General features: G+C 51.2%; 1 protein-coding gene across 1 annotated transcript in view; it reads left to right on the plus strand.

Moving 5' to 3' along the window:
* Window positions 1-24,047, plus strand: part of FCGBP (Fc gamma binding protein) — a 41,835-nt gene extending 17,788 nt beyond the window's left edge. The window contains exons 7-20 of the mRNA XM_059666547.1: window positions 1,539-2,131; window positions 4,367-4,955; window positions 5,088-5,287; window positions 6,662-6,800; window positions 8,508-8,845; window positions 9,824-10,397; window positions 10,750-11,366; window positions 11,752-12,295; window positions 13,082-13,653; window positions 13,901-14,474; window positions 15,525-15,724; window positions 19,423-19,806; window positions 23,491-23,768; window positions 23,891-24,047. Coding sequence (XP_059522530.1) covers window positions 1,539-2,131; window positions 4,367-4,955; window positions 5,088-5,287; window positions 6,662-6,800; window positions 8,508-8,845; window positions 9,824-10,397; window positions 10,750-11,366; window positions 11,752-12,295; window positions 13,082-13,653; window positions 13,901-14,474; window positions 15,525-15,724; window positions 19,423-19,806; window positions 23,491-23,768; window positions 23,891-23,900 — 5,612 coding nt within the window. The 3' untranslated portion in view covers window positions 23,901-24,047. The remainder of the gene's footprint in view (window positions 1-1,538; window positions 2,132-4,366; window positions 4,956-5,087; window positions 5,288-6,661; window positions 6,801-8,507; window positions 8,846-9,823; window positions 10,398-10,749; window positions 11,367-11,751; window positions 12,296-13,081; window positions 13,654-13,900; window positions 14,475-15,524; window positions 15,725-19,422; window positions 19,807-23,490; window positions 23,769-23,890) is intronic.

Consider the following 24,047-nt stretch of genomic DNA (forward strand, 5'->3'; position numbering starts at 1 on the left):
TAGTGCTTCCCAATGTGGGGCACGCACCCCACAGGGGGGCAATTTGACTTTTAAGGGGGGCAATTCAAGAATGAGTTATTAACAGTGAATTTTTTGTATTTCTTATGGTTCTAAGGGCCTCATATACAGCATATAAGTATACTAGTATATTGTGACATATTTATGCATTTCAGTTCTCTATTATGTTTTGAAATTTTATTTGCTATTTTTTCATATCATTCATATTATTATTTTTAAAATAATTTCTTAGTGATTTCTTCCTTAGTACTTCAACTGTCCTTTTGTTCTTTTATTTTTCTCTTTCATTGATGCCATGTTCTTTGGAAGCTTGTTTAGACCAAATTAATGGCCTTTTAGGCTTCATCCATGAAAATAGGAGTTCACTTTTTTTAAAATATATTTTTATTGATTTCATAGAGGAAGGGAGAGGGAGAGAGAGATGGAAACATCAATGATGAGAGAGAATCATTGACTGGTTGCCTCCTGCACACCCCCTACTGGGGATCGAGCGCACAACCCAGGCATGTGCCCTTGACTGGAATTGAACCCAGGACCTTTCAGTCCACAGGCTGACACTCTATCCACTGAGCCAAACAAGCTAGGGCTAGGAGTTCACTTTTTGTATAATAAGAATAATGTGTCATGGGGGCAGGGGGTGGAGGGGACGGTGTATCAGGATTTTAGAGATGCATAGGTGGGGCATGGCCAAAAAAAAGGTTGGGAACCACTGGTGTAGCTGGATTTTCTTGTAAACTGGATATTAGATCTAGAACGGTGCTATTCAATAGAACTTTGGTGATAATGGAAATGTTCTATATGGGAGTTGTCTCATATGGTTGCCACTATCACATGTGGCTATTGAGCACTTGAAATGGGGCTATTGTGACCAAGAAACTAAATCTTCCATTTTATTCCATTTTAATTGCATTACACTTAAATGGCCACAGTGGCTATTGTATTGAGCTGCACAGATAGAGGACTCTGATTGGGTTCAGTTTTAGTTTCTCATTGTTGTTGTTGGTGGTGGGTTTTCTTTTAGGAGTGAGTAGGGTTTGGAGAGAGGAACAGGGATTTTTTTATTTTTTCTTTACAACATGGCCAAATATTTTAATCTATAGAATTACTACTCCTACTATAGAATAAAAAAGCTCAGAGCACTGCATTCACAAATACACTGCATAGATCACACACACACACACACACACACACACACACACTATATACATGCATACATATGTTTAAAATACATACCACATATGCACTTGTTACCAATTTGAATAAGGTCACTGAAAACATTACAGATGACCCGAACCACGGTTAAATAAGAAAAAATCCTAATTATCAGTATTAGATTAACTGTGATATAATCTGTTTCCCCAGGCCCCACTCAACAGAGGGAGTCTTTGCAGCTGGACCACTTATGTGTGAATGTGCGTGCGTGTGTGTGTGTGCAGTGTGTGCACATGCATGTGTGTCAGGAAGTCAACTGTGTCACCGGAGTCAGGGATTCTCAATTCTGACAGCTACTTTCCTTGCAGCACTGAGCTGCCCGCCCCACAGTCACTACGAGTTGTGTTCCCGTGGCTGCCCTCTGTCCTGTGGAGACCTCCCAGTGCCCGGGGGCTGTGGCTCTGACTGCCACGAGGGCTGCGTGTGCGATGAGGGCTTTGCGCTCAGTGGTGAGTCCTGCGTGCCCCTGTCCTCCTGCGGCTGCTTGTACCAGGGCATCTATCATCCTCCGGGCCAGACCTTCTATCCTGGACCGGGGTGCGATTCCCTTTGCCACTGCCAGGAGGGCGGCCTGGTATCCTGTAAGCCCTCCACCTGCGGCCCGCATGAGGCCTGCCAGCCATCTGGTGGCATCCTGGGCTGTGTGGCTGTGGGCTCTGCCACCTGCCAGGCGTCAGGAGACCCTCATTACACCACCTTCGACGGCCGCCGGTTTGATTTCATGGGCACCTGTGTGTACGTGCTGGCTCAGACCTGTGGGACCCGGCCTGGCCTGGACCAGTTTGCTGTCCTGCAGGAGAATGTGGAATGGAACAATAGGAAAGTCAGTGTGACCCGGGTGGTCACTGTCCAGGTGGCTAACTTCACCCTGCGGCTGGAACAGAAACAGTGGAAGGTCAAGGTGAGAGCAGGGGTGGAACCTAAAGGGGGTGGGGGTCCGGGATAGAAGGTGATCTGTGGGTGGGACCCAGGCAGCACTCAGCCCAAGGTCAGGAGACACAGGGCTCAGAGTGGATGTGGGAGGCATGGGGCTCCCAAGGCGAGGGCTTGCCAATCAGAGCCCAGAGTGGGGAGCCAAGGGACATGAGACCTGTTTTCATGTGGCTCAGTCTTCCCTCTCTCTGCCCTTTGACTATTCCCTCTGAGTGTCTCTCCCACACCCTCTTTCCTTCCCCTCCATCTTCCCCTCCATCCTGGTCCTTGCCCAGCCACTTCCCTAGTCTCCCAGCCCGTGGCAGAACATGATGCAATCAGAGGTTGGTAAAGTTCAAGGATGGGAGAGGGGTCAAGGACAGAGGATGATCTGTGGATAACGCCATCACTCCTTAATAGCCACAACCACAACAATAACAGAATTATGGTTTTAAACAGCTGACTTCAGACCTTGGCGGCTAAGCTCTTCATACCTACAGTGTCATTTGGTCCTCCCAGCAGTAGCTAGAGTGCCATGATTTGCTTTATTTTTTCGAGGGGAAGTCTCATCATTGGCCCAAAGGCCCCCAGCAAAAGCAGGACTTGAACCCAAGATGGTGTGCCAGGAGACAGCATGCTGGGCCCTGGGTGCTTTGATGCTTTTCTGATCGAGAAGGATTTGGTCTCAGATGGGAACTGGCATTTCACTTACACTAGAGGGTTTTCCCCCAGAGATCCCACTACAATTCAGGCACATGGCTGTTGTACTAGTAGCAATATTGACGATGAGGATGCTGATGAATAGCTGACTATTTCATGTGCTCATGGATTTGATGTTTATATATAGTCCCTGATATAAGCAAGCTCCTAGAATACGACCTGGCATATTCCTGGCTCAAAATGCATGAGTTGTTGGTATTGTTATTTTCACCTCATTGAATCCCCCAGCTTTGCCATGAAGTGGGAACTATTAACATTCCCACTATACAGATGAGGAAACTGAGGCATGGGAGAGGGGGGTAAGTCACTTGTCCTTAACCACTGCCCATTCCTGCTTGGGAAGAATGGTTGACTCTATTTAGGAGACTCAGTCAGGAGCATGTCTTTCTCCTACCTTCTCTTCTGATTCCTCACACTTCAAAACAACCTAATGTTCACTGTGTCTGCGTTTTAAAAGGCCGAGCAAGCACGTTAATCAGAGGTGGATTTACAAGGCTTTGTTGGTGTCCAGCAGCCTTACACTAAAACAAATGATTTTTGGTTCATGGACTTGAAGTCATTTCCCTAGAAATTTAACCTGACTTTCCACTCACTGATGCTTAAGGCAAAAACCCTTAGCACCCATTTACTCTTCAAAATAAAAACTTCCAGTTATAGCTAATAATAACAGCAAGTGTTCCCAGAACACCCATTCTGAAGGAACACCCATTCTATGCCAGATATGCTTCTTAGCACTTGGCAAATATTAATATATCAAATCCTGACAACAGCACTATGGGGTAAGTACCTCATTCCCACTCAGTAGGTGAGGAAGCAGAAACAGAGAGGTGACCCTCCTGCCCAAGGTCACAGGAAGACTGTAAGGGGCAGAGCTGGTTTGAACCAGGCAGGTGTCTCTGGAGTCAGGCACCGCAGTAAGTGGTGACTAAACAATGACTGGTAAGGTTTTATTCCATTGAGACCTGGATTAGTTTCTTGTGGCTTAAAACAACAGAAATTTATTTTCTCACAGTTGTGAATGTCAGAAGTCCAAAATCATAGGGCTGCACCCCCTTCAAAGGCTCTAGGGGAGAATCCTCCCTTGTCCCTTCCAGCTCTTGGAGATTCCAGGGGTTCCTTGGCTTGTAACCGCATCGCCCCACTCCAATCCTTGTATTCATCTTCACTGGCCTTCTCTGCGTATTTCTGTGTCTTTTCTTCTGGCTCTTATAAGGCCATTTGCCATTGGACAGAGGGCTCACCCTAATCCAGGATGATCCCATCTCAAGATCATTATCCTAATTACATTCGCAAAGACCCTTATCTAGAATGAGGTCATATTCTAACATCTTGGGTGGGCATATCTTTTGGGGACCACCATTCAGTCCACTCTAAGACCCTATTATAACCAGTTTACAAATATGGAAACTAAGGTCATACACATCTTCAGTGTCAGGCAGGGGCTGGGCTAGGGTCTGCCCTCTCAAAGTGTACCCTCTGAAGTACGACATCTCCTACCTCCCAGGTGAATGGTGTGGACATGAAGCTACCTGTGGTGCTGGCCCAGGGCCGGGTCCGTGCCTCCCAGCACGGCTCAGACATTGTGATCCAGACTGACTTTGGCCTGCGTGTGGCCTACGACCTCATGTACAATGTGCGGGTCACGGTTCCAGGCAACTACTACCAGCAGTTATGTGGCTTGTGCGGGAACTACAATGGTGACCCCAAGGATGACTTCCAGAAGCCTGATGGCTCGCAGGCAGGCAGCCCCAATGAGTTTGGTAACTCCTGGGAGGAGGCCGTGCCTGGCTCTCCCTGCCTGCGGCCACCCACCTGCAAGCCCGGCGAAGACTGCAACCCTCCAGAGTGTGGACCTGAGTTGCAGAATAAGTACCAGCAAGAGCAGTTCTGTGGGCTCCTCACCAGCCCCACTGGGCCACTGGCCGCCTGCCACAAGCTGCTTGATCCCCAGGGTCCCTTGCATGACTGTGTCTTTGACCTCTGCGTGGGTGATGGAAGCCAAGACATTCTCTGCAGTAACATTCATGCCTATGTGAGTGCTTGCCAGGCGCTTGGAGGCTACGTCAAACCCTGGAGGAATGAATCTTTCTGTCGTGAGTAAGGGGCAGAGAAGGCAGAGACCAAAGGACGGGGGTCGGAGGCGGGGAGTTGAGGCACAAAAGGGGAAGACCTTGGGCCCTGCACCCTCCTTCCCAGGGGCTCTGAACCACACCCGCTCTTTACAGCGATGAAGTGCCCCTCCAACAGCCACTATGAGCTCTGCGCAGACACCTGCTCCCTGAGCTGCTCTGCACTCAGTGCCGCCCCACAGTGCCCGGATAACTGTGCGGAGGGCTGCCAGTGTGACCCTGGCTTCCTCAGTGACGGCCAAGCCTGCGTCCCCATCGAGAAATGTGGTTGCTACCACAATGGTGTCTACTATGAGGTAGGAACTGGTCCTCCTGAGCAGATCTGGGGCCTCAGCCTGGACCTGCCCTTCCCACTGCCTATCAACCTCTCAGCCTGTCCACTAGGCATCCTTCCTGTCCCTCCCACCCATCCCTCTTCCACACCCCATGGCCTCACTGTGATCCAGTGTGGCCCTCCTACCTGGCTCCTCCCAGTTCTCACTTTTGCTTCCTTTGATCAATGTCCCCATGGGGGTGGGAAAGACTTTTGTAAATATGACCTGGCTTCCCAGGTCAAGTTCTGGCTTTGTATCCGGGTCTAGATTTTGTCTCTGTTACACCAATGGCTAACTCCCTCTGCTGCCCTCTCCCACTCTCACAGCTACTTCTTCTCTTTTGACTTGAATGTGTTTGTCTAAAGCAGTGGTTCTCAACCTTCTGGCCCTTTAAATACAGTTCCTCATGTTGTGATCCAACCATAAAATTATTTTCGTTGCTACTTCATAACTGTAATGTTGCTATTGTTATGAATCGAAATGTAAGTATCTGATATGCAGGATGGTCTTAGGCGACCCCTGTGAAAGGGTCGTTCGACCGCCAAAGGGATCGCGACCCACAGGTTGAGAACCGCTGGTAAAGTCTGTCTCCCTCAAAGAACTGTGAGCACCATGAGGACAGGGCCCTCCCTGAAGTTCTCCTCATATGAATTCTAATAATAGCACATAGGCAGATGGTGCTTACTACGTACCGGTTACTGTGTTAAGTGCTGTATGTGTATCATACTATACTATGATATATAAATTTCTCATTATGAAAATTTTCAAATATGCAAAGGAGAACTGTAATAAATCTTCACGTACCCATCACTCAGCTTTAAAAAAAAATCGACATTTTCCCAATCTTGTTTCATCTCTACCCACTTTCTCTCCAATCTGTATGATTTCAAGAAAATCCTTCTCATTTCATCTGTGCTTTATATGTATTGCTAACTCAGTTATACTTCCATAGGTAGGTGTAACTATTATCTGCAACTTACAGATGTGGAAACTGGGGCATAAAGAAGTTGAGTAACTTGCACAGAATGATATGATTGGAGCAGAGCAAAAACAGGCTTCAGACTCAGGCGGTCTGCTTCAGAGCCTCTGCCCTCTTCACTCTGATATACCATTTATCTGAGACAGCAGATATTTAGTGGCTATTTTGTAATAAACAAATGAGTAAATGAATGAAAGTGAGTGAATGAATGAATTGAACCCCAAGGCCATGTGGTGCCTTAGTTTCACACACAAGGGACCACCCTGATGAAAGATGTCCCTTTCCTGTCCTCTGGATCCCTCTGTGCCCAGATCACCAGATGCTGGAGGCAGAGGGCACAGATCCCGCACTGATGACTGTGCCCGCTGTCCCCACAGCCAGAGCAGACGGTACTCATCGACAGCTGCCGGCAGCAGTGCGTGTGCCACGCTGGGAAAGGCCTGGTGTGCCAGAACTACAGCTGTGAGGCGGGGCACGTGTGCCAGTCCGTGGCAGGCATCCTGAGCTGTGTCAAAGGTGATGGGCTAGGGCTGGGGCCGTTGTGACATGGAACAGAGCACAGCGACTCTGGAGCTGAGGGTGGGTGACCTGGATCGTTATGGTGGCAGGCACAGAGGACTAAGATTGAGGTCTCAGACCTGGGACCCCTGGGCTGGGATTCCCAGGGCCATGGGCAGAGGCCCCCCAGGCTGGGAGGCAGGGACCCTCATGGTGGAGTCCAGGCTGTGGGAGCCCTCAGAGCTGGGCAGATGTCAGAGACCCTCAGCACAAGGGAGGGACAGGCAAACATTTTCTCTAAAGGGCCAGATGGTGCCTGGCCAGTTGGTTGAACATAGTCCCATACACCAAAAAGGTTGTGGGTTCGATTGCCAGTCAGGGCACTTACAGGAGGAAACCGATCGGTGTTTCTCTCACACTTTGATGTTTCTTTCTTTCCCTTTCTCTCTCTCTCTCTCTCTCTCTCTCTCTCTCTCTCTCTCTCTCTCTCTCTTTCTTCTCTATCTAAAATGAATTTAAAAAACATCCTTGGGTGAGAAATTAAAAAATAAAAGACTTAAAAATACACTGAGTGGCCAGATAATTATGACCACCCCATCAGTACTTCATTGACACTTCCAAAAATACTGAATATTGAAAACTTCCTAAGCAAATACTCTCAAGGTCTTATTATTATTATTATTTGCATAACTAATTCATTTCATTGCACCGATGGGGTGGTCATAATAATCTGGCCGGTCATAATAATTTGGTCACTCAGTGTATAAAATAAAGGTCCAGCTGGTAAGTATTTAAACTCGCAGGCCATACGGTTTCAGTCACAACAACTCAACTCTGCCATCATGGCATGAGATCAGCCACAGACTATCTAATAGGAGGCGTAGCTCTAATAAAACATTAGTTACAAAACAGGCAGCTGGTGGTGCCACAGTTTGCTGACTACTGAGATGTGGGATGTGGGATTAGTCTTGGGGCTTCAGACACCATCCCCAAGGGGTTTGAGAGACTGGCCCCACGGGGACAGGGACAGAGTCCTGAGGTCTCAAGCAGAGACCCCACCAAGGCTTGAGTCTTGGATACAGGGCCCCATTGAGTGGAGGATCAGGACTTTTAGGGAGACCATCTCAGACACGGGGACCTCCCAGACTAAATCTAAGATACAGAGCCACCCCTGGGACTGGTTTCTTAGGGTGACGGGCAGAGAATAATTGCCTTATTTCTGAGGATAAGGAAATGGAACCTCCAGAACAGACTGAGACCTCAGGGCTGATGGGCAGGGCAACAGGGACTCCTAGGGAGGAGGGGTATATTGGTCAAAATCTAATCAGGAGACAGAAACCACACAGCAGCTTGAATAGGGAAAGTTGGATAGAAGGAATTCTTTCCTTGTAATGAGGATGGACACTAAGGAACACACAGCAGATACGGCCCCTGCCTCTAAGGCTAAAGCAGAGCACCGAGGGAATGGGAAGAGGGCCCACCCCAAGGCTGAGAGGAGGTCTCATTGGAAGGTGTGACTGTAGCCCACTGGATGGCCGAGAGGTTGTGCAGGCGGGAGCTGGCGAGCAGGAAAATACCCACTGCTCAGTGGGTGTCCCACATGCCTCTGGCCGCATGCCCCTGGCCCCCAGAGTCAGTGTCCTGCACAGATGGGAGTAGATGTTGGGGAGCAGCCATCTGCTCATGCCAGGCAGCCCCTCAAGGTCCTCTCTCACCTGCCCCCAGAACTGTGCCATGGTGTGACGTGTCGGCCACAGGAGACGTGCCAGGAGAAGGGTGGCCATGGAGTGTGCGTGCCCAACTATGAGGCCACGTGCTGGCTGTGGAGCGACCCCCACTACCACTCCTTCGATGGCTGGGACTTTGACTTCCAGGGCACCTGTAACTACGTGCTGACGACAACCAGCTGCCCAGGGGTCAACTCCCAGGGCCTGACACCCTTCACTATCACCACCAAGAATGAGAATCGAGGCAACCCTGCTGTGTCCTATGTGAGGCTTGTCACTGTGACTGCCCTCAACGTCAACATCTCCATCCACAAAGGCGAAGTTGGCAAAGTCCGGGTAAGTCCCCCAGCGTGGTCCCCTGAGCCCCCAGCTGGGCAGGAGGGGTCCTGCCGGCCACAGTCAGGAGCTCAGTGCTCTCTTCACTTAGGCCTGAAACAAAATGGAAGCAAAGCAACAGTCACAGCAACAACATTAGTTCTCTGTTGGGAATTCAATGAGCTCACCCCTTTGCAAAGGGCTTTCATGTCGGACTTCAGCATTTTACCTTTTTCCATAACTGGCTTTGTATCCAGGCTCTCCGTATGAGCTGTGTGATATTGGGCAAGTGATTACTTGGTGGGTCTCAGTTTCCTCATCTTAGGAATGGGGATCATCGCAGGCCCTGCCCCACAGTGAGGGGGTACACATCAAGTGCTCGGCTGAGGGTCTGACCCCAGGAAGCCACCGTGAATGTTTGTGAGGGAACAAATGAGAGGCCTAGAGACTCCAATGTGGAGCAACATTCAGGGAACTAGAGAGAGAGATGGGTCACCCTTTCTGCCCAGGGTAATGGAGATGCAGATTAATGGCAGCTCACCAGGGAGGGCGGGGGGAGTGAGGTGTGGAGCAGGGTAGGTACTCAACAAATGATGGCGAGTGGAAGAGATGTCCAGACACACAGAGGTGCCCAGGGAATCAGGAGGGAGGGAGCAAGTGGGTGAGAGACCCAGAAAAAGACCCAGAGAGTGTGCACACACACACTCAGAGAAACCCAGAAAGAGAGATAGATCTAGATGTAGAGAGACAACAGGGAGAGGAAGGGAGGGAAATGGCAATCAAGAGAGATCTAGAAAAAGATGCAGAGGTAGGCTTCATTCCCCAGGACCTGAACTACAGCAGATGTCCATGTTCGTCAAATGACTGTGCGACCACCAGTTGTGAGGAAGGCCTTGGCAGCTGCCAGCCATGCAGGCCAAGCGCGGGAGGCAGAGGCCAGGCTGGGCCTCCACACCTTGAGTGACCTCTCTTTACCTCCCGGTCCCCCCTTCCCCCCAGGTGAATGGTGTGCTGACAGCATTGCCTACCTCTGTGGCTGGGGGGCGGCTTTCAGTGACGCAGGGAGCATCAAAAGCAATCCTGGCAACCGACTTTGGGCTGCGGGTCAGCTATAACTGGAACTGGCGAGTGGAGGTGACACTGCCCAGTAGCTATCATGGTGCCGTGTGTGGGCTCTGTGGGAACATGGACCGCAACCCCAACAATGACCAAGCCTTCCCGAACCGCACACTGGCTCATTCCATACCCGTCTGGGGTGGAAGCTGGCGAGCCCCAGGCTGGGACCCACTGTGCTGGGATGAGTGTCAGGGGTCCTGCCCAACATGCCCTGACGACCAGCTGGAGGAGTACCAGGGCCCTGGTTTCTGTGGACCCCTGGCCGCTGACGCAAAAGGCCCCTTTGCAGCCTGCCATGCCCATGTGGCACCTGAAAGCTTCTTCAAGGGCTGTGTTCTGGATGTCTGCCTGGGCGGTGGGGCCCATGACATACTTTGCCAGGCTCTGGCTACCTATGCTGCTGCCTGCCAGGCTGCTGGCATTGTCATCGAGGACTGGAGGACACAGGCCGGCTGTGGTGAGTGCTGGGGTGAACAGGGCAGGACTTGGGGGTGCGGGTCCTGTCTCTGCAGGGCTGGTTTGGTTTCACTCCAGTCCTTCTGGGTCTTTTTATTTCGTTCTCTGTTTTTGTCTCTTGGTGCTTTTCCTGCACCTTCCTATGATTGTCTCTCTGTCTCTATTGCTCATTCTCTCTCTCCTGTCTCTGGGTGTCTGTTCTCTCTCTGTGTGTATCTCTTGCTCTGTTTCTCTATCTCTCTGTCCGTCCCTAGGGGTCTCTATCTCAGTCTCCTCCCACCCTATCCTCCGATCCCGCCCTCTAACACCATTCTCTCTTTTTCTCCTCCTCCCCCTCCTTAATCCACCTGCAGAGATCTCCTGCCCCAACAACAGCCACTACGAGCTCTGTGGCCCACCATGCCCTGCCAGCTGCCCGTCCCCTGCGCCCCCCACGATCCCAGCCCCATGTGAGGGCCCCTGCGCTGAGGGCTGCCAGTGTGACGCGGGCTTTGTGTTGAGCGTAGACCGCTGTGTTCCTCTGGATGGAGGCTGCGGCTGCTGGGCCAACAACACTTACCATGAGGCAGGCAGCGAGTTTTGGGCTGGTACCACCTGCTCCCAGAGGTGCCACTGCGGACCTGGAGGTGGCTCGCTGGTCTGCAAGCCTGCCAGGTGTGGGCTCGGTGAAGTGTGTGCCCTGCTGCCCTCAGGCCAGTATGGCTGCCGTCCTGTCAGTACGGCTGAATGTCAGGCCTGGGGCGACCCCCATTACATCACTCTGGACGGGCACCGATTCGACTTCCAAGGTACCTGTGAGTACCTGTTGAGTGCACCCTGCCATGCACCACCCGCTGGTGTTGAGAACTTCACCGTCACTGTTGCCAACGAGCACCGGGGCAGCCAGGCCGTCAGCTACACCCGCAGCGTCACCCTGCACATCTACAACCACAACCTGACCCTCAGCGCCCGCTGGCCCCGGCAGCTGCAGGTAAGGGGTCTGTGGATCAGACAGGAGCACATGCCAACCCTGAAGTTGCCTGGGAGTGAGTGGCCTGCCAATCCCTGATTACCAAGCACAGGTTCAGAGTATAGGCCTTGGAGCGGATGGCTTGGAGCGGTGGCTTCTCCACCTCTGAGCTATTGCTTATTCCTCTAAGAAAAGTATCTGCTTCAGAGGGTGGTATGAGGAGCCAGTGGCATCGTGACTAAAGATTATTACTATTATTGCTATTATTAAAAGGAGGGAGGTCACGTGCTCAGGGTGCCCACGCCCCTTCCTGCCCCCTCCCACCCACACACCCAGGAGGTAGGAGACAGGATTCCAATCTGAGTCCTGGCCGGTCACTGCCTCCACCCACTCCACGCGCCCGCAGGTGGACGGCAAGCTCGTGGCGCTGCCCTTCCAGCTGGACTCGCGCCTGCGCGCGCACCTGAGCGGCCCCGACGTGGTGGTGGCCGCGGCCACGGGGCTCTCCCTGGCTTTCGACGGGAACAGCGACGTGCGCCTGCGCGTGCCGGCGGCGTACGCGGGCGCCCTCTGCGGCCTGTGCGGGAACTACAACCGGGACCCCGCCGACGACCTGACGGCGGTGGGCGGAGACCCCGGGCGCTGGCAGGTGGGCGGTGCCGCGGGCTGCGGGGAGTGCGTGCCCGGGCCGTGCCCCGCGCCCTGCACGCCGGAGCAGCAGAAGCCCTTCAGCGGCCCGGACGCCTGCGGCGTGATCTTGGCCCCGGACGGCCCGCTGGCGCCCTGCCATGGCCTCTTGCCGCCCGCGCAGTACTTCCAGGCCTGCTTGCTGGACGCCTGCCAGGCCCAGGGCCATCCCGGAGGCCTCTGCCCGGCCGTGGCCGCCTACGTGGCAGCTTGCCAGGCCGCTGGGGCCCAGCTCGGCGATTGGAGGCGGCCGGACTTCTGCCGTGAGTACTCATCCATGCGTGGGCCGCAGAGTAGGGGTCTCCCCGCCTCCACCCTTCACAGGGCTCTGAGACCAGAGCCTTCTCCACCTGTCTCTCCCGAGCCACCAGCTAGCTCCCGTCAGAGAAACATCTTGGCATTCACTCGCTAAGTGCACCAGCCCACATACTGCAGTGGGAGAGACGCTGAATCACCTGGTCAGAAAACCTGGGTCCAGCAGACCCTCGGGGAACATGCGCTCAGATATCTGAGGCAGATAAAGTGGGTTGGCTGACCCCCGTCAGAGCTACACAGCGAGACACACCCGGTGAAGTCGATTCTCCCAGGAACCCCAGGTCACAGAGACCTTGAAAGTTACACCTGGTCAGATGCCCCTGCACTGTTCCAGACACTGAAATACACAGGAATTGGTCCAGTAACATCAGACAGGGGCTCTGGTTAGAGACACCGGGCAGATACACCCAGGAGGAATCCTGACCCTGACAGAGCCCTAGGTACAGACTCACACGATTCACACCCCAAGATACATCTGGCCCCACCCCCAGTCAGCTTCACAGCCTGAATACCCACAGCTGGCTTAGACCCGCATAGACATGCACGGTCAGGTTGATCAGGTTGGCACACGTGGTCAGAGACCTGGTCCCGGAGCCCGCACTGCAGTTCCCTGACACCCGCTCAGATCCCCGGACAGGTTCACTCATGAAAAAGGCAGGTGGGGCTGCAGACCCCGGTGGGCAGGTGCTTCCACTCTGCACCTCCCCCTGCACCATCCCCTCTTGTCCCCACAGCCTTCCAGTGCCCTGCCCACAGCCACTACGAGCTCTGTGGTGACTCCTGCCCTGTGAGCTGCCCCAGCCTCTCGGCACCAGAGGGCTGCGAGCCGGCCTGCCGGGAGGGCTGCGTCTGCGATGCCGGCTTTGTCCTCAGTGGAGACACCTGCGTGCCTGTGGGCCAGTGTGGCTGCCTCCACGAGGGCCGCTACTACCCCCTGGGCGAGGCCTTCTACCCAGGCCCTGAGTGCGAGCGACGCTGTGAGTGTGGGCCGGGCGGCCAAGTCAGCTGCCAGGAGGGCGCAGCCTGCCAGCCCTATGAGGAGTGCCGAATAAAGGACGGTGTACAGGCCTGTCATCCTAAAGGCTGTGGCCATTGTGTGGTCAGTGGGGGCATCCACTACATTACTCTTGATGGACGTGTCTATGATCTGCATGGCACCTGCTCCTATGTCTTGGCCCGAGTCTGCCACCCACAGCCTGGGGATGAGGACTTTGCCATTGTGCTTGAAAAGAATGCGGCTGGAGATCCCCAGCGCCTGGTGGTTACTGTGGCTGGCCAGGTTGTGGTCCTGGCTCATGGCCTGCAGGTAAGTAGACATGGTCTTGCCCTGGGAGTCTGAAAGGGGCCCTGCCTTGGGGACACTGAGGGGACAGGATCCCGCCCTGGGAAGTTTCTGGGAGACATGGTTCCCCCTAGGGGTCTAAGGAGGACACTGCCCTATCCCAAAGTGACCAAGAGGGACACGGCTCCACCCTGGGAGTCTAAGGGGACAGCCTTATCCTGCCTTATCTGTGGTTCTGTGAGTCCCTGACCCACCTGATCCTTCCACCCAGGTCACTGTGGACGGCGAGGCTGTAGCCCTGCCTGCGGCTGTGGGCCATGTCCAGGTGACTGCTGAGGGCCGCAACATGGTTCTACAGACAGCCAAGGGGCTGCGGCTTCTCTTTGATGGTGATGCCTACATCCTCATATCCATCCCCGGCCCCTTCCATGGCCGAATCTGTGGCCTCTGTGGAAACTTCAATGGCAACTGGAGTGACGACTTTGTTCTGCCCAGTGGCACTGTGGCCCCCAGTGTGGATGCCTTTGGAGCTGCATGGCGGGCACCCGGCTCCTCCCAAGGATGTGGCGAAGGGTTTGGGCCCCAGGGCTGGCCTGTGTGCTCAGCAGAGGAGACAGCGCCATATGAGAGCATCAAGGCCTGCGGGCAGCTCCGGGACCCCAAGGGCCCCTTCGCAGCCTGCCACCCGGTGCTGAGCCCCTCTGAGTACTTCCGCCAGTGCGTCTTTGACCTGTGCGCCCATAAGGGCAACGGCACCTTCCTCTGCCGTAGCCTGGCTGCCTACACAGCGGCCTGCCAGGCAGCCAACAAGGCCGTGAAGCCCTGGAGGACAGACAGCTTCTGCCGTAAGTGCCCGTAGGGTTCCCCAAAGGCCTCCAGACCAGGCTTGAGGATGCCCCCTGATCGGCTTCCAGTCCTGCCTGCATCTTAGGCACAGTCCCTCCCTGTTGAAGGACCTCCACCCTAGCCTCTCCCTCAGCACACCCTACTGGCTTCTCTCTGGCCAGCTCGCTGACTGGCCCTTCTCAGACTCCTTCAGGGTCCCGTTCTCCAAAACCTCAGATGCCGTTCTCCTTAGGTCTCATCCTGGACCCTTCCTGTGGTGACCTGAAAGGGTGGGTTGGCAGGTCTTTTGTACACACACAGCCTGAGTCTGCGACTCACCCAGACCCCACAGTATGGGAACATATCCCCTCACATCCCCCAGGACAAGGCTGCAGCCCTCTCAGATCCCCAGGACTCTACCTCTCAGATGCCCCCCAGTGAGGGGGTATCTGCCTCCCTCAGATCCCCCGGACAGGGCTGTGTCCCCTCCCATCTCTAGGACAAGGCAGTGGCCCTCATGCCTCTCTGGCAGGGCTGTGTCTCCTTCGTTCTCCTCAGGGCAGGACCTACTTTCAGGGCCATTATCCATCTCCATGGCCTTAGATTTATCTTCAGTGCTGAGCATGGACACTGCTGTCTCTAGCCCTGACCTCTCCTGACTGCTAGCCTCAGGATTCCAGTGGCTTCCCGGACACTTCCTCTTGGGCGAACTTAGGGTTCTTCATACCTGCTGTGTTCCCATGTGACATCAGCTTTTCATCCCAAATTTGATCCTCTTATTTTCCAACCCTGGTACTTACCTCAGGGCAGCCATACCATCCACCAGTTGCTCAGCCAGAGCCCTGCGCCCCACCCTGAAGGTTTCCCCTGGGTCCTCAGCTCCGTTTTTGCCCCATCCTCGCCCTGACCACTCTGCCTATACTTCCCCGATGCAGCTCTGATCTCCCTGGGCCAGCACTGTTTATCCCACTGAGGTGATCTCCGGGGCAGGGCCTGGAGCTGTCTTCATCACTTGTGTCCCCAGGGCTCAGTGTGCAGGCATGACCCCACCCTGCCTTCTCTCTCTGCAGCACTCAAGTGCCCTGCCCACAGCCACTACTCCATCTGTACACATTCCTGCCAGGGCTCCTGTGCAGCCCTCTCGGGCCTCACGGGCTGCACTTCCCACTGCTTTGAGGGCTGTGAGTGTGACGATCGCTACCTGCTCTCTCAGGGCATCTGCGTCCCTGTCCAGCACTGCGGCTGCACCCACGATGGCCGATACTTGCCAGTGAGTAGGGGCTTGAGGTGGGCAGGGAGGGTGGAGGGGCTTGAGGGAGACTCAGAACTTCTGTGCTGATCTACTCAAGGATGGGGACAGAGGAGCCATCCACATTTCCTAGCTGTGACATCCTGTATTAGTTTCCTGTGGCTGTGGTGACAAAATGACCATAAATTTGGTAGCTTAAAACAAGAGAAATTATCCCCCCACAGTTCTGGAGGCCATGAATCAGAAATCAGATCACTGGGTCAAAATCAAGCTGTGCTCAGGGCAGCACCCTCTCCAGAGACTCTAGAAGAGAATCCACTGCTTGCCTCTCCCAGCTTTTGGTGGCTGCAGGCATTCCTTGGTTTATGGTCACATCACTGCAGTTTTTGTTTCTGTGTCATACTCCTCTTCTGTGTGTGACATAAAAATTCCATCTGCCTCTCTCTTAGAAGGATATACAGGATTGCACTTAAGGCCTATCCAGGTAATCTCTCAACCTCAAGATCCTTAATTTAGTCACATCTGCAAATACCCTTTTTCCATATTAGGTAACGTTTACTGGTTCCAGCCATTAGGACTTGATATCTTTAGGGGACTGTATGGTTGTTATTCACCTACGACAGTCCGCTCCCTGAGCCTCATTTTTTCATCTGTAAAATAGGGTTTATCATCATCCTTGCGCCATTGGTGTCTGAGGGTTGGGTGCAATTTGCACATGAAAGGCACCCACTGAGCACTGGACCTTGCCCTCCACTGCTCGGTAAAATTTACAACAGTGCAGTAGGTAGTACAGCTAAAAACAGTTTAATAATGTAAGTTGAAAGTTAATTTGTTTTTGTTATAGGTGATTTATTTTTATTATTTATGGTTTTTGAACTCTTACTCTTGTTACCAGACTGCTTCTGGCAAGGTTTGGGACCTTTTGCATGTCAGGTGACTTCCAGGTTCTTGACTTGTGCAGGAAAAAATTCAAGATAAAGTTCAGGTGAAAGTGAAAGTGAGTTATTAAAGCTTAGGACAGTGAGGCAAAAGAAGGTCCTTGGAGACAGGATCAGGAGGTAAACCTGAGATGAGCTGCCACTGCCCACTGCTTTCCTGATTGTCTCATCAGAACTCTTAGCAGTGGTTCTCAACCTTGGCTGCACATTAGAATCACCTGGGAATCTTTTTAAAATCCTGATTTCTGGGCCTCATCCTCCGGAAATTCTGTTTCTTTGTTATGGGGTGGGGCCACAACGTTAGTAACAAAGAAACAGAATTTCCGGAGGATGAGGCCCAGAAATCAGGATTTTAAAAAGATTCCCAGGTGATTCTAATGTGCAGCCAAGGTTGAGAACCACTGTCTTAGAGCTTAGGATAAAGAAGACAGAAGGACACACCTGAGGAAAGGAGCGCAGGCTCGCTCAGAAGAAATGTGCTGGCTGGTGTTCTTTGTCCTGCGGGGTTTTATCTGTTTTCTGTGGGCAGGGATGTTAGGGGAGGCGGTAGGGGAGGATCTCCACAGAGTTTTCATTAGATTTCTGGCTGTGGTATTCAGTATGCTGATATTTTTAAATGGGCATATAATGGAGTCTGGCCAGTTTTACCTCTATCTTGAATTAGTCTGGATCTAACTGGGTTTTGTCATCTACCTCCATGACTGTGGTGATTTAAACCATTTGCTCTTAGGCATCTTCAATGAAGGAGGGGAGGGTTTTGTGATGTATTAGCTTGCTGTTAATTGCTCAGCCGTTCTGGCCATTTGTTCAACCATTGGTCTCAGTTTCCTCATTCCACTTGCCAGGGAATTTTCCTAATTACTTACTTACCTACCTCATTACTCTGTACCAAGTTTGTTACAAATGTTAATTCATTTAATAATCATAATATCCCATGAGACACTTGAATGATACACAAATTGCATAAAGAGAAGTCAGCTCCAGGCTACCTATTAGAAAGTGGTGATACTGCGAAGCACAGTCAGCAGCTGGGCTCACCTTCTGAACTACCAGGCATCCTACTTCTTCAAAAGCGTATTTACTAAATAAGAGAAAGGTGGGTAACCACATTCACTCTCATTCATCCCAGTGTTACTAATGGCAAAAAGGTGGGCTAGAGGGTCTGGATGTGCAGGACTTCTGGAGAAAGAGATGCCGACCTTCTGCTTCTCCAGGTCTCACAGCCAATAGGAAGCCCTCCTTGACCCCTTAGGCTGGGTTAGGGACCTCTGGACTCCCACAGCCCCTGTCTTTTCCCACCCCACTCTGCCAGTGCTGAAGGGTTTTTTGGATTTGTGCATCTGGGGTGGAGATACAAATGTGGGAGTCATCAGTTTAGAGATGGTATTTATTTGTTTTATTTCATTCCTTTATTTTAAAGTTTTCGAACTTTTGTTTTTAAAGACTTCAAACTAAAGAAAACTTGCAAGAGTAGTACGAAGAACTCAACTGTTGCCCTTTTGCCATGTATGCTTTATCATCCTCTCTATATAAATATATATACACATTTTTTGAACCATTGAGAATATGTTACAGACACAGTGCCCCTTTACCTTTAAGTGCGTTAGCATGGGTTTTCTAAGAATAAGGAAATTTGTTTAATGCCACCACAGTACAATTCAAAATCAGGCAATTAACACTAATTCAATACTATTATATAATCTAATTTCACCACTTGTCCCCATAATGTCCTTTATAACAATCATCCACCCCCAGGATCAGGTCCAATTAAGGAGCAGACACTACTTTTAGTTTTCATGAGATTTAAAAAAATAATTATCTTATTGTTGAAAGTATTACAGATGTCCCCCTTTCTTCCCCATGGACCCTCTCCTCCACCACCTCCCAGGCCTTCACCACACTATTGTCTGTGTCAATGCATATGCATATGAATTCTTTGGTTAATCTCTCCCCACCTGAGATTCGTCAGTCTATTCCATGTTTCTATGTCTCTGGATCTATTTTGTTCATCAGTTTATTTGTTGAGATCATCAGATAGTAAATAAGATAGAAAGGGAAAAAAAGATCTAAGGACTGAACCTTGGGCAAGGAAGCATTAAGGATTTGGGAGGAACTTGAAAATGGGCGAAGAAAGAACACTTGGTTACATAGGGGAAAAAACACACAGGAGAAAGTAGTTTCCTGGAACTGGATTTCCAGGGCCCTATGTTCTGGACTGTGGGTGCCAGGACTCTGAGATGTTTCCTGCTCACCCCTACCTGTGTCTGTTAGCTTTTGCTGGGTTACAAACTACCCCAGAACTTAGTGACTTAAAATAGCTATTTATTTAGTTCACATTTCTGCAACCCTGCAATTTGGGCTATGCTCACCTGGATGGTTCTGTTGTCCTCTAGGCTCACTCATGTAACTCTAGTCCCCCAGTGAGTTAGCTTGGAGCTAGTTTAGAGCATCGTCAGTGGGGATTGTTGTCTGTCTTGCACAGGGTCTCTTGTCCTCTGGCAGACCCAGGCTTGTTTTTATGGTGGCTGGGAAGGAGAGTGGGGGAGAAGCTGTAATGTCTTGAGGTCTTGGCATGAAACTGACACAGCACTGTTTCTGCTGCATTGTGAAAACCAAAGCATAGTCTTAAAGCCAACCTGGATCCCTGGGGAAGGGGAAATAAACTACATTTCTTAGTGGGAGTTGTTGCAAAGTGATCTGCATGCGTCCAGAAGGTTGAAGGATTGTGGTCATTGTTGCAATCGACTACACCACGGTAACCTGGTCCCTCTCTGTGCACAGATGAACTCCTCCCTGCTGAGCCCAGACTGCAGTGAGCGCTGTTCCTGTTCCTCAAGCACTGGTCTGACATGCCAGGCAACTGGCTGCCCTCTGGGTCGCGTATGCGAAGTCGAAGCTGGGTCCCGGGACTGCTGGGTCCCCCCCGGTCTCTGTTCCCTCTTTATGGGCACCAATCTCACCACCTTTGATGGAGCCCACAGTACTGTCGGAATCCCTGGCATCTACGAGCTCTCTTCCCGCTGCCCTGGAGTACAGAAGACCATCCCCTGGTTCCGTGTGCTCGCTGATGTCCACTCTTGCCATGACAAAGTTGAAGCTGTGGGTCAGGTTCACATCTTCTTCCAGGATGGGCTGGTGACTGTGACCCCAAACAAGGGCGTGTGGGTAAGCCTTGGCACGAGGGCGTGTCTCCCTTGGGCTTTGTCTTCCAGTTGCGGTGTCCCTCCCTCCATGCCTGGCTGCCTGTCTATCTTGCTCTCTGTTTTCTTTATCTAGATCTCTACAGTTTGGTCTCTGGATTTGGTCTAACCAACTGAGCTACCTGGCCAGGGACATTTACTTGTTTTGATGTTAGTTTTGACTCTTGGTTGCAAATGACAGAAAACCAAATTCAAATTCCCTTGAGCAAAGTGAATTCATTGGCCCGCATAATTAGAAAATCCAGGGAGAGAGCCTCAGGAGAGGCTGGGTCCAGGTGCCCTGGCAGTGTTGTCTGGATGTGTACCTTCATCTTTTAGACTTGCTGTTTTCCAAATCATCTTCATTTTCTGTGACTCCTTACAATATCCCCATGACACAGGAACTGTTATTATCCTCACTTATACTTTCATGTATAATGAGGGAAACTAGAGCCCAAAAAGGTAAAGTCATTTACTCAAGTCACTCAGAGAATGCCTAGGAGACCCAGGCTTGAACCCACCAGCACCCATGCTCTTAACCACTTCGATGGGAACAGGGCGCTGATGGTAAGTGTGTAGATACAAGGAACCAAGATGGATTCCAACTACAGTGCTCAGCGGGAATTTCCACTGACACTGTCAATCACAGGCCACGTGATCCTTCTGCTTTCTCTTAGGGACCCCTCAGGCCCATTATTTGCATCAAGAGTCCGTTCCAGCCCCACGTGCCCCCTCCATTCTGCCCCTTGACTTCCTGTCACCTACAACTGCCTTTTATTTGCTAAACCCACGGTTCTCATCACCCCAATTCCAGATTTCTGAGAGAGAGAATCTGTTTGGCTTAACAGGACTAATGCTGACTCATAGTCTCCTCATTTATCGTTCATATATGATAGCGCCCATGACCCAAGCATAGATGTCGGGTTGCACTAACATTCCCAGATGAGCACATCTCTGTTTCCACGACCTGTCTATTGATTAGAGACATCCACTGGTGTCTTCTAGGTCCAGTCGGGAGATAAAGCCCAGGCTCCACACACTCCTCCCCCAGTGGGTGGTTTACATCCTCCCACCAGAGCACGATGGTCCGAGACTCAGCCCTGGTGGAAGTAGGGGGGCTGGAGTTCTCTCTTAAAACACACACACACACACACACACACACACACATATATATATGTTTATTTATTTACTCCTCAACTGAGGATATTTTTCCATTGATTTTTAGAGAGAGTGGAAGAGAGGGGTATATCGATGTGAGAGAAACACATTAATTGGTTGCCTGCTGCAAGAGTCCTGACCAGGGCCCGGGCCGGGGAGGAACCTGCAACTGAGGTACATGTCCAGAATCGAACCCGGGACCCTTCGGTCTGCAGGCTGACACTCTACCAGCCGTGGGCAAACTACGGCCCGCGGGCCGGATGCGGCCTGTTCGGCTGTTCTATCCGGCCCGCGGAGCCGAAAGAGCGGAGGGTTCTCTTGCTCTCCTCTCCGCTCCTTCACCAGCAGCAGTGTTAACATGTATTAGTTCACACAAACACTCCATCCATGCTTTTGTTCCGGCCCTCCGGTCCAGTTTAAGAACCCATTGTGGCCCTCCAGTCAAAAAGTTTGCCCACCCCTGCGTCTATCCACTGAGCTAAACTGGCTAGGACTAAATATATTTTTATTGATTTCAGGGAGCAAGGGAGAGGGAGAGAGAGATAGAAACATCAATGATGAAAGAGAATCATTGATTGGCTGCTTCCTGCAACCAAGGGTTAGAGCCCACAACCTGAGCTTGTGCCCTGACCAAGAATCAAACCGTGACCCCCTGGTTCATATGTTGACACTCAACCACGGAGCCACACTGGCCAGGCAGGAGTTCTCTCGTTAGTGTACTCTGGACCAATCAGTCCTTTTCTCTGGCCATCTGCTTGATTCATAATTCAGGTTAATCGACACCTCCCCTTTCAAGAAATGATTCTCTACACAGCCAATAGATCCATTCTAAAATTATAAAATGGATCAGGTCATTCTGCTCTTTAGAACTCTGCAGTAGCTTTCCCAGAACAGCGTTCCAAACTCAAGCCATCTCCCTTCCATGCCCTACAAGTCCTTGAGAGAACAACTCCTTCTGGCCTCTCCAGCCTCATCCCCTGCCTCATTATGCTAATAACAGGCCGAACTGGCCTGTATGCTGTTTGTATAGAAAGCCAAGCTTGTTCCCACCTCAGACGTTTCTCATTTGCTGTTCCCACTGCAGCAGTGCTCTTCTCCCAGAGACTCTAAGAGTTGGCTCCTGCTCGTCCTTCAGGTCTGAGTTCCAGCATTGCTCCTACAGGGAGATCTTTCCTGAATTCCTGCAGACACTCTCACTCTTCATCCCAATCTCAATGCTATTACTCTCTTTTATTCCCTTCAAGGCTCTTATCACTATCTGAAGTTATCCATTATTTCTTTGTGTTTGCTGCCTTCCTTCATCACTAGATATGATCGTTAGATGGGCAGGAGTCCTGTCCATCTTGGTCATTACTTTGTCGCCAGTACCCACATCAGGGCCTGGAACCTGGGGGGGTGCCCAGGAAAAGTTTGGTTTTCTGACTACATTCAGCCCCGTTCCCTCTGCATCAGTCCATGTGCTGGGTAACACAGATGACTCAGACCCAGTCCTTATATTTTTAAAGCTTGAAACCTGGTTAAACTTTCCATTCACCTCTCCAGCTCTCCTTCGCTGCATCCATCCCTCTTCTCTCCCTCCTTCTAGCCATCTCTTCTCCCACCTCTTTCCATTTTTCAACTCTCTCCCTCCCTCCCTCCCTCCCTCCCTTCCTTCCATCCTTCCTTTCCCTCCCTCCCTCCCTTCCTTCCTTCCTTCCTTCCTTCCTTCCTTCCTTCCTTCCTTCCTTCCTTCCTTCCTTCCTTCCACCTGTCTATTCCTCCATCCATGCATCCATCCATTCATGTATCCATCTTTTCAGATCCATCTACCTATCTTTTCTGTCTACATCTCTCTTCAATCATCTGGCAGAGGAAGACTAAGATACTAAAACATTTAGAAAAAAAGAACTTTCTTTCAAACAAAGTTCTCTAGAGAGTCTAACTTTAGAAGGATTAATTCATCAATGAAAACAGACAACACTTATATAAAGAAAAAAACTCATAAGACTACCAGGTTAACTGAGTCTACAGCCTGTGATAGAGAAACAGTAATTTTCTATGCGATCATTATGCTTGCTAGGGCATTACATGGCTTCAGACATCAGCATTGAAACAAATAAGGGGTGAAGTTACTTTTGTTAGGGAACCACTAACTTACAGGACATGCTCAAGGGTTCTTTCATTTTGAAAACTAGAACTATGTACACAGGATGACACTGGGGTTTGATTGAGTGTTGGTCTATCTGGTACAAAATAACCCCTTGTATATATGCTTATTGATCTGTTGATCCATCTCTGCATTCATCCTCTCTCTAATCTTCTCTCCGTCCATCCAAATCTCCAACTAAATTATGTATCCATCTCTCCATCCTTTCAGGTCTTCATCTGTTTCAGCATCTGCTTCTCTGCTTTTGCTCCTTGAACTTGTTATCTTGCTTGGGGTCTTCATCCCGGTAACATCCCGGCTCTTCTGTGGCTCTAGCCTAACTTCTGTGTCTCCCCCCGCCCCCCCCCCCCCAAAAAAAACACACAGGTGAATGGTCTCCGAGTCCGAGTAGATCTCCCAGCTGAAGTGTTAACATCTGTGTCTGTGAATCGGAATCCGGATGGCTCCATGCTAGTCCAGCAGAAGGCAGGGGTCCGGGTACAGCTGGGCACCAATGGGCAGCTGACTGTGATGGTCAGCCGTGACCATGCTGGGATGCTGTGTGGTGCCTGTGGAAACTTTGACGGGGACCAGACCAATGATGGGCATAACTCCCAGGGAAATACAACAGTGGAGCACTGGAGAGCACCGGACTTCTCCCCATGGTGAGGATGTAGCATGGAAGCCAGTTTACTTGGGGCCAGGGCACCTCGATCCTCATGGGAAGGAAGCAGTTGGGTGGGTGCTCAGTCTGTAAGAGCAAGTGCTAAGTGTCTGTCTCTTGCAGTCGTGACTGACCAGTTATCCACTGGAAATGAGGACTTCAGGACCTGATCCCTCTGGAGGCTGCAATAATTCAAGGATGCACTGTATCACTGTGTATTCCTTCCCTGCTGAGCCACTGAGGCTGATTGTGAGAGCATTGAATAAATATCTTAAGCTAA

The sequence above is a fragment of the Myotis daubentonii genome, chromosome 15, assembly GCF_963259705.1.
Source record: "Myotis daubentonii chromosome 15, mMyoDau2.1, whole genome shotgun sequence".
Classification (NCBI taxonomy): domain Eukaryota; kingdom Metazoa; phylum Chordata; class Mammalia; order Chiroptera; family Vespertilionidae; genus Myotis; species Myotis daubentonii.